This window comes from Drosophila teissieri, chromosome 3L (assembly GCF_016746235.2).
Source record: "Drosophila teissieri strain GT53w chromosome 3L, Prin_Dtei_1.1, whole genome shotgun sequence".
Classification (NCBI taxonomy): domain Eukaryota; kingdom Metazoa; phylum Arthropoda; class Insecta; order Diptera; family Drosophilidae; genus Drosophila; species Drosophila teissieri.
Window position 1 is genome coordinate 3,255,972 of NC_053031.1, and position 10,974 is coordinate 3,266,945.

General features: G+C 41.0%; 1 protein-coding gene across 7 annotated transcripts in view; it reads right to left on the reverse strand.

The window, feature by feature from the left end:
- The window catches only part of LOC122618197 (NAD(+) hydrolase sarm1), a 45,178-nt gene that overhangs the window by 6,058 nt on the left and 28,146 nt on the right, over positions 1–10,974 (reverse strand). For 5 of the 7 annotated variants that reach the window (XM_043794426.1, XM_043794422.1, XM_043794423.1 and 2 more), the window contains 3 exons: positions 9,753–10,034; positions 4,123–4,505; positions 3,377–3,767 (listed from right to left, as the gene is read on the reverse strand). In XM_043794426.1, the coding sequence (XP_043650361.1) occupies positions 3,377–3,767; positions 4,123–4,505; positions 9,753–10,034 (1,056 nt within the window). Of the gene's footprint in view, positions 1–298; positions 1,831–3,376; positions 3,768–4,122; positions 4,506–5,739; positions 6,384–9,752; positions 10,035–10,974 lie in introns of those variants that run through there. The other 2 variants (XM_043794427.1, XM_043794428.1) reach the window with 2 other exon arrangements.

The following is a 10,974-nucleotide window of genomic DNA, read 5'->3' on the forward strand; positions in this document are numbered from 1 at the left end:
TAAGGTTGGATAAAGTAGCGATGGCCTGTAAATCAGTTGGTTTTGCATACGAATGTATGTACACTAAATACACGTACTATCATGGACATGGGTTAAACAAACTGACGTGCTTTTATTGTTAAAAGTCATCATTTGAATTGGGAGCTTAAGTACCCCATGTATAACAGTTCTGAAACTGTTATACAAACTGTTATACACCTGTTAACGTCGCTTAAAACCTTTTCCTAACATCGTATAGCCCAATAGGTCACTAAATCTGAACTAGAGCTTAACAAACTCGCCCCCATCCCTGTTATACCTTGCTCTGCTCCACCTCAATGGGGATTTCGCGTACATTGCGCATTTGATTGCAGTTGTGGTTATTGTTGTGATTGGGTGTTGTAATTGCTGGGTGGTGGTTGGTGTTGTTGATGGGCGTTGGAGGTGGCGGTTGTTGTGGTAGTTGTTGTTGTTGTGGTGGTGTTGGTGGTGGTGGCGACAGTGGACAACTGCTAATTGGCTGTGGGGGCGGGTTAGAACTTTTACGTACTCTGGTGTGCGAACTAGAACTCGACGAGGATTGCGACGAGCACTGCGACGACGAAGAGGAGGAGGAGGAGGACGAGGACGAAGTGGAGGCAGCTGTTCCAGACATTCTGGCAGCGGACGCAGTGGACATGGTAGTGGCTGTCGTTGAACCCGCCACCACCTGAATGGGCTGTGGCGGTGGGGAGAGCGGTGAATTGATTCCAAATCTATTCGAGGGCGTGGCCACCGGTGGCGGCGATAATGGCATCTCCACAATGGGATTGGGCGACCGGGTGGGCGTGAAATCCGACTGACCGCTCGAGCGGAAGATGCCCTTGCGAACGGGCCAGGGTGCCTGATTGGACATGGTTTCGCTTGTATCGCAAAGAGGTGGCAGCAGGTATTTCAATGCCAAAGTCGGCTCGGTAGTTGGTGATTATTTCGTTCCGTATATAACTTGTGTGTACTTCTATATATGAATGCTGCTGTTTCGTTCGCGTATTTTTTCCCAGCTATATACTTTGTATTTTATTTATTTTCATTCACATAAAAATAGCGCACAAATTGGCTACGTCGACGTCGCCGTCACCGTCACCGTCACTTTCTCTGTGTGTGTTGTTTTCTTTTTGTTTCAGTGTATTGGGGTGCTGTTTTTTGTATCTGTGGGTGTGTGTGTGTGACACTGACCGACAAATAGAACTTGTAATAATTCTACAGCTTAATGGCAATTAACATGGCACTTGACACAGCTTCACTCTACAAAAACGATGATTCTATTCACATTGCAGGGCATGAAATGACCGAATCGAACACTTGTTGACTTGCTGGGCCAATTTTGCAATTTTGCATATGGAAATGGGGAAAACTTAACGAAGGCATTGGTAAAAGCTCACATAGCGTCGAAAGCGGTAGGCCATCTGTCTCTAGGTGTTCGATTATCCGCTTTTGATAGATATTTCTTTTATTTTTCAAGAGGATTTCATCAAACTTTCATTCGTTCGGTTCTAACATTTATTTTATGACATTTTAGTGCGGTTTCCCGGCGCGGATTTTATTTCAATACACTTTTCTTTGTAACCACTTGTTTCTTTACATTGAATTTCACCACTGAATCTATTCAGTTTGTAACATTTTCAATATTCAAAGGTCGGTTTCTATATTTTTCGTAAAGCGTTCCACCTGCGACAATATTTCCATTCGTAAACAGAATTGCTGTGTGCCTATTTTGTGCTTTAATTAGGAAGTCTTTGTCACTTGCGCTTTATTTGTATTTAGTACAATCTAGCCACAGTCTCACATCAGTTTCTTATATATGCAAATGATTATACGTTCCGTTCTATTGTATAATCCAACATTCGATTCGCTGAAACGCTCACGACGCTCGTCTGTCTGCTACTGAGGTCCGCGTATAGCTCTGAGGCGTTTTATTCTAAATAATTTCGAAAATAAAATAAAGAGAGCACGGCGGCGATTTTGTTTTTGCCATAGAACATACGAAAATCCGGAGCGTTAACTCGTGGCAAATAAATCAAAAATAGGAAGAAGAATGGGGATGCGGGTGTACGACTTTTATATTGTTCTCCCATTTTCCATTTACTTCTCGGAAAGAATTTGATGCGTGCCTTCCATGCGATTCTTGCAATTGACGCAAATGTCCTAAGACTCTTTTGATTATTCGCCAATCCATAAAAATGGTATCAAAGTATTTTCATTGGATTTTTTATGAATCTTTGAACCCAGGCACTTGTTTGCGGCACATGGAGCGTGGCTGTCTGTCTGATTGCCTCATATTTTGGATTAGGGCCAAGCAAAAGTGGCCCATCTTACTTATGCCCTCGTGTGAGATTTTAGATATCTTTCTATGGATTGGGATGGTATACGCCTAATAAGGGGGATCTGTAATGGACTACATGTTGATGGTTTTTGATGAGGAACTATGGAAGTGGATGTTTTCAGTGGACGAGTATTGCTGGTTTTCTCTAGTGTTACAGATATGAAATAATCCATAACGTTAATTTTGCTTCTCTTTGTGACTGCACTAGAGACCTATTTTTCTTTCAATGTATGTACGTTGGCCCCGATCTACTGAAAAACCAACGACCATCGTTGACATTTACCATATATGCTTCAGCCAGGAATTTCATTATCCCACCATAAAGTAATTAAATCTAATATACGTATGCAAATCAACAATGATGTAATGCAGCCGCCCCAAAGCTGATTAGATTAAATCTACTGTTGGAACTTTGTTTTTCCCCTACATTGACGATTCCAGGTAACCAAGGGTAACAGGTGTAATGGCGAAAAACGACAAACACAATTACATCCATCTGGGTTCTATAGTACCTGAACTTTTCGGAACATTCCGGTGGGCTTGTCCCGTTTGGATTTGCAGTAGTTACGGATGAATTTGGTGCTCTTGAGGAGCAGGCACTTGTTAAGGAGCATTTCACATCACTTTCGCGTCGATTGTTGCCCGCTTTTCGGCGCCAGACAATCGATTTTCTTTGCTACGCGAGTAAGCGGCAGTAGTTTTCGACTTGACAACTTTCACTTTGGGACAGTTTTCACCCAGAACTGGGGTATATTAACGCCTTGGCGCTGGTGTCCCTTATGCGACCTTAACATGCACGCGATGAACTCCCAACTGAAAGGAGTGTCATGGTCTAACAGTTAGCGAAAGCTTTCAAAGGGGGACTGACCAGCCTTCGCTGGGGATAACTCCCCTTTTTTGTGTGCCAAAAAGCTCTTAACAAAAGCGCTTTTGTTCTTGGGCGCTGATTTGGGGGGCGAGTTCAATGGCTCGTTGCAGCCGGTTGTTAACTCTGATTTCCCTGCTGACTAGAACATACTTTACAAGAACACTCACCTTGATAACGGCTGCATTCTCCTCCGTCTTGACACCATCCACCTCCAATCGATTCCGCATCGCCGACGCACCCTTGCTTTCTTGATAGTCTATATCTCCGGTCTGCAAACGCTTCATCTCCGCCGAGTTGCTGGTGGCCTGCTCGGAACTGAAGCCATCGGTGACCACCTTGGTCTTGGACTCGGTCTTCATGCTCTTCTCCTGGAACTTGATCGTGTCGATTGTCTTACTCGACCCGCTCAGCCCACTGGCACTCAGCTGGGCGGCGGTGGGATGGGTGAGGTTGAGGCCGCTGCCAAAGTGGTTATGCGGGCAGTCGTCGTCATCCGGCAGGGTCACGATCACATTGCTGTCATCGTCGTCCACCAGATTCTCGAACGAGGCGCGAAGTCTGGCGAAACAAAACAAAATATTTGAGATATGGTTTAACAAGCTGCAGGAATACACAGACGCTTCTGAGGTCAGCGAAATTCCAATTAACGTCTAAATGTTATATAATATAGGAATGCCTAAGGTATTAAGAATAGTAAATATTACTTTCAATTCATTGGATACACTTGTTTTTGCATATAATATAAGTTACAGTTACCAACTGGCAACATCATAAGAATTTCCCCAGCATGTGTCACTATCGCCGATGATTGACTATCTAATAGATAGGCAGAACTGAAGTTCTTTTGCGACTAGTCACTACTTAATTGTGGAAAATTCCCACTTCCCAGAGAGAGCAAACGATGAGCACTTACTTCTTTTGCAGCTGGGTGATTTTGTCCTGGCTGCTGAGACCCCTGAGATCGTCGATAGACGGATGGGCGGATGTGAGTTTGGGTGCTAGCCGGCTGGTCGTCGTTTGGGACATTGTGCCGGGTGCTGTGATCGCCGAGGCTGAGGTGGTGCTAATGGATCCGGGTCCGCCGGTGATCCGCTCCTTGGCCAGATCGTTGATTTCCGACATGGACTTCTGGATGTTTGTGAGATCGCGCTTGATTTCCGCCGCCTTCATCTCTGATGAGGTGGACAGAGCCTGGGTGGTTGAGGAGCTGGAGGATGAGGAGGTTATATGGTGATGCAGGCGCTGAGACTTCTTCTCCACCCGCGTCGTTGTGCTGCTGCTGCTGCTGTTGACAACCTGCAAAAACAAACAACAAACAAATACAATTATACAAAGTTGAGTTATTTTCTGGCACAGAGACTCATAGGCGGAAAAATGCGAGGAATTTGTGGCGTTCAGAGGACATATTTTCCCCTCAGCTCTGTGCAAATATTATATATATGTAGATATTCGTATATATATGTTTTTGTGAATATGCTTTAACGTCTGGCGCTATCTGTACTCGCATTTTATGGGCCCGGGCGCTTAACTTGGTCTTTATAAATCAAATGAGCCATTTGTTTTGGGATCGACATTTGCTTTGGCCGCTATACAATATGTGACTTTCATGGAGCTTACCCCTATAAAATAGATGGATGGGCCTCACTATCTAAATTCCTCAATTGTGATAACTTACCAAATGCTTTATGGCACATGAAAAGAAATCTATTTGAATAGGGATTTGCCTCGAAAAAGGTTCAGCAAGCAGCACTTCATTGATCAGTCCTAAAAATGCTTATAGAAAGCCATTGACCCTAGGTCAGTAAACTTGGCGATGCGCTCATCAAGATTTAATTAGCTAAACCACTCTTCCTAATAGCATGTATTATTATTTATAATAGAAATTTATTTTATTCGCAAACTCTGACACTCATAACTTTCTGGGAAAAACCCAAGGAAGCCGATTTTCTATTTATGGTTTTGTTTGCTGAAAAGCCGCAGCTCGAAACGTTTTGACAAATCTTCGCGTATTATGAATCAAATCTAATTTTGGCCAGGTTTCTGGCGTCTGCCATCAAGAAGAAATGAGCGAAGAAGAAGCCCCAATAGTCAAACAAGTTGAACAGTTGAGCAGTTGAACGTTGATATATACGAGTGAGTGGGCAGCGATCGGTTTTATAAGGCGTTCTTCTGGTTGGGCAATAAAACATGTGCACACACATAAATCGAGAGCGATTTGAATTGGCGTTGCGCATACGACATGTTGGCCACAGCGAACAGCAAACATTTCGCACCCCAGTCGCTCACTTTCCGGCTGACATAAACTTATCGGTAAGGTAACACAATTTCAAGTACCCCTGATCAATAAATATTTTTCCCTTACAAGTGCGGAGGGTGAGGTGAAGGAGTTTTGCTTGGACACGAAATCAAAAGATTAGATATCAATTGTGTTTCATTTTTCTTTCATTTCATTTTTTCCCCGCCCGATTTCTGCGTCATTTACTAAATTATCACAATGATGTTTTGTTCGAGAATCGGCGGTCGCACTAACCTTCGTAGATCGCTGGTTTTAGATCAGAGTGGGCAACTTCTTTTAAAACTTCCTCGATTTCAATTGAATCTCATATTACGTATACGCCTCCGTTTTGATAAAGCACTTAACTCGGACATATATGTGTATAAACGTGTGCGCTCGTTAATATGACTGAATAATAATCAGGTTGGGATGAGGGGAGCTTATCAGAGGCTGACACACACGATTGTAGAAAATATTTGTATGTAGATTTTCATATAGACTTTACTTTCTGCCCTACACAATTTTCTTCTTGCAGGACTTTTACTTTTTTCACTCACTGACTTTTTCACTTTTCGTTGGTATTCTCTTTACTACGTTCGTTGTTCGTGGTGTGATTGGGTTTTATTTATTTGTGCAATACTGATAACAAAGAGAGTTCGTTTAATTGTTCGTTAATGGGCAAAAAAAAATAGCCACGATTCTTTGCTCATTGATTTCGTTTCGGTACTCGCATAGGAGAAAATTATTATAAAGGTGATTTGTATTATTTTTTGTTTTTTTGTTTTTTTGCGACGGCACACACGCTAGCAAAAAAGAACTACAGCAAAATTATTTCCGCCTCGGCCGAGTGTTTTTGCTATAGTATTTCTTGGATTTCTTAGCGCGTCGCTGGTTCGTTCGTTTCGTTAACTAAAATAAAAATGAGCGCCGAGCACGAAATTTCTAGCTCCACAGGCAGCGCCACAGACAGCGGCAGCGTGGGAGCTTCGCTGCTCGAGAGCTTTTGCAGCGCGGTCGCGTCGCTGCCGGCGTCATTTTAAAGTGCGATCGACAATGCACTGAGAGAAAATAGTAGCGAAAAGTAGGTACATCGAGTTTGTATTCGGCAATACTTGGATATAAACTTAGAATACCCTTTACACTTGCAATTAGCCATAACAACTATAGGTAAGCAATGATCATAAGATCAACGAACAGTTCTATAAAGAATAAAGTTCTTAAATGATGAGCCATTCAAAAGAAAGTAATGGAACTTTTTATAGAAAAAAAGATATTAAAATATTATTTATTCAGGCAATGTTGCATGGTGCATCATTAACGTTATAATTTAAGTGTACGCATACTTTTTCTAGCAAGTGTATATTACTCTCTGCTATGGAAATCTGCTGTTCTGTGAATTTGAATCAATTGTTCAAATACTGTATAAAAAATTTAGCAATTTTCGTCCCGTGTAAGAAGAGAGACAGCGAGTGAGGAACAGAGACAAACGAGCAGCTAAATGGCAACACATGGTTTAGCTTTTTAGCGTATGAGTTTTTGCGGCAGAGGAATTCTAGGAAATCAAATTGTAAATACAAGTCTGGGCGGCTCTCCCCCAGCTTTTATGTGGTTACTGTGTGTGTTTATTTTCGCCGTGTTTCCCTTCGCTTAATCTTTAATTTATGCCGTGAATAATTTGCATTTCCATAATTCAGGCTGCCAAGTCGGGTTCGATCCACGTTTATGTGCGAATGTCTAAGCTTTTCAAGCTTAGGCTTCTCTAATTAACGAGTTCTCGGCTTGCGGTCGATTTGTAGTTCGTTCTTTCTGATTTTCTGATTCTGACTCGAGATACTTTGAGATTGTATCTCGTTCTACTCATTTCAGTTTGCGATGTTTACTTTTCTGATTACCACGGGACTTTTTATTGGGAGAGTGAGCTAAAGAGCTTTGTTTAGCTTTTATTTAGTATTTGAATAATTGGGTGCTAATTCATGCATAATTATTCAGCGAATTTGCTTAGCCTTTTTAATATTTTAATTATTGTTCAGACCGTTGAGCTTGTCCAATATAAATAAATGGGTTTAAATGTATTTAAACATTAATATGGCACTGGTTTTATTGTTTGTTTATTTGTTTCTTGTATGTTTATGCTGTTTATACGTTAACTATTATTTGTTTTGGCTTTCATGTATTTCTTTTTCACATATCAATGCTAGGTAAGGACCTTAATCAACTTATTATCGTATCCCGCGTCATATTCGTCTATTCATTTCGCTTAACTCAACAATTTCTTCGAAAATCAAATCATATCGCAAAATTGGCTTGCTAACCATCTAAAATAAAGCTTATTTCCTGGGAAAACTTAAATTGTCATGCTGCTCGAAGAGAACCAATTCGCCGAAGCAGTGTGTAATTTGTGTTCTATTCTATTGAATGAATGAATTTAGCGATTATATGTATATATTTATTTATATTTTTACAGACACTGAACTCTTGATCACAGCAAACCAACAGCAATCACATCGCAGTAATGATGCTTGTTGAACTTGGACCACAAACACACAATATCAGTCACAACCAGGATGTACACAGATAAGCAAGTCGGCACAATTCACGAATACCAAATAAAGATCCGGGGAAGTGGGCACTACGGGGGCCAGTGAAACCGGACGGAATCGGAGGCGCTCTGCTCTGCTGACGTAGAATTCGATGGCGACAAAGTGTGCCGGCTGCCGGCAAGTGACTCAGCCTCCATTTAAAGCGAGTCAATAAGAGACACCAAGAAGAAGACTGTGGCGAATTCGTATTTTGTTTGGATACCCTTGACCATGTGGGGTACACTCATTTTGGAAGTTCGTTTTGAAAGTATTAGAATCAAGAAGGTTTGTAAAAGATATAGTATGATGGTAGATATGTAGGTGAAGCCATTTCATATTAGTTGCACACAATATCCTAATACGCTTCCTATAATAATAGCATACATATAAGAGTCAGCTTTACTGTATGATATGAAAAGAAGTCACATTTATTTTGAATTTTTATGGAAAATAATTTCAGGCAACTGAAGATGTTATAGAGTATCACTTTTGATACATTGCGAGTATGTCGTGGCAATCTTTCGCATTTGCTTGTGCAAGGGATGTTCAAACATTTGCGACAGTCATTGCAGCGCCTAACTAGCGGGCAAAATGTGTCATAAAATTATTACAAAAGCAAATGATTTCCCTGTTTACCTCGTTTAAAAACTGTCAAGTTCTAGTTTAGTAAATTAAATAAAGTGGGCATAGAGCTCGAGCAGGTCAGGCCCTATTTTTGGGGTATGAATGGTCAACAGCATAGGCACTTTACTATCGAAATCGATTTTCAACAGGTCAAAACTATTTATACGTATGTTCAGTTTGATAAGAAAAAGATCAGATAATACGCGAAATCAGAAATGTAAAATGTTGATGGACAGTCCATATGACAAATTTCAAATGGGTCAGTATCTATTTTTAGCGGATAAAAACTGTCGACTATTCTTATCGAAATGAAAGCGGGGAAAATGCAAAGATAAAAACGTGTGCTGGCTATGCAAATTCTAGTGAAACCCCAATTCGTATCTAATCTATTTGAATCGTAAAACCAAAGCATAAACAACTTGTTAAAAGGTCATTAAAACGTTTAAACAATTTTGCGGCACGTTTCGCCCTGCCTTTTTGCGCTTCTCACCCCCCTTACTAAATTGTTCAATAATGGTTCGAATGCTTATTTATGTACATAGTGTATCACTCAAACAAGACGGGCAAATAATAAATATGTACGTGATTAATAAAACCGTTTTTGTTTGCCCAGCAGCCACCACGTCGCCAGTGGGGCAACGTAGCAGAGACCATAAGATTACCATCTTATCAGACCGAATGGTTTCCAATGGAAGGGTTGAGTTCATCATAGAACTGGGGAACTGAGGATCGGTTATCAAGTGTTAACCTCTAGACTTATCGATGGAGCCAACACCACCGAAAGGTACTGCAGATTAGGGGGTTCCTTAAGTAATGCGTTAAAAATAGCGGCATTATGCGCGCTCTGTTTGATTTAAAAACGGCTCGCTTTAGATATCTGAACTGATGACCACGACTGCGTCAGATTCTATTTTGTCTAATCGAGCACTTGAGTGAATGGAGTTCCTGGTAAAGGTGAACCTGAATAATATTTTTGGAAAGTAAAAGTCAGGTAGAACAGAGAAGATCCCTGCTTTCCTCGCGTTTCTCGTTAATAATTTATTGAATATTCTAATCGATACCAACCTGTTGCGATGTGGATGTGGACTGGTGTGAGGTTTCCTTAAGACTACTGCATGAACTAGAGCTGGTGTTGATTTGCCTGCCATTCGCGATGCTGTGGTGTCCAGCACCACCCACTCCACCACCCACCACCACGGATCCATTCAAGGTCGTTGGAGTTAGGGTGCTTATGGTGCTGCTACTGCCAATCGGCTGCGGTGAGCTGTTCTTCTTGTGGAAATTCTCGATCAGCGAGGATGGTGGACTCAACACCCCACTAGGCGAGCTATCCGAGAAGTCTGTCATCTGGGGAGTAAACATGAAACACGAGTGGAAATATGAATTAGACGTGAATAGCCGGTTAACAATGCAAGCTTATCAGCTTATATTTAATTAATGGCGCAACATTTTCCTAGTACGGTAATGAGTAAAATACAACAGCTTTAAGTTAAATGGCCTGGTGATAAACAGCAAACATACAGAAATTGTGGATTCCCCATGGGCTAATCAAAAATGCAAACAATTTTTGTGCCATTATAACACTTTATATGCTTAACGCGTTCCGTGCATTAAGATTTATGTGGTGTATTTCTTGATTGGCTGTTCAAATGGGAATTCTTCAAAAAGTAGGCATAAATAAGTATTTACTATAGAAGAATTTCTATTTTAAGTAAAATAGCTTACTTAGAACAAATAATTCCCCGATCTGCACAATCAGGTGTGCCTGCAATCAATATTCTTTCCACAGTTTTCCTTCCTTTGCTTGCCTAATGCAGCAGCTTTAGATAAAACTAGGACTGGCCATGAAAAACCTCAACAAGGCCGTGAATATTATATGGCTAGATAAATGGACTTTAAACGGATTTCAGGAGGTCCAACAACAAACGACACAAACCGACAAGGCGCAGCATAAGTTCTGGTTTAATTCGGTGAATTCAGGTTGATTTATATTCTCTGGCCTGCATTTGCGTGTTTTGCAATTACAAATTTGCATAAATACAATGCGGTGATTTATCTGTGTTTGCTTGAAACGTAATTAATTTTCTGCAATGCGATTTGTGAAATTCGATTGGCGCGTGGGTTGTGTTTATTACCATTTAAATCATACGACGGGTGTGTTTTGTAGTGGTTTTTGCGTGTGGGCAGCACGAGACCATTTTTAGTAAATACAGCAGCGGCTATAATAATAGCGGAGCCAAAAGAAATGTCATCCAAAAATGATAATGTGTGAGTCATATCTTAATAA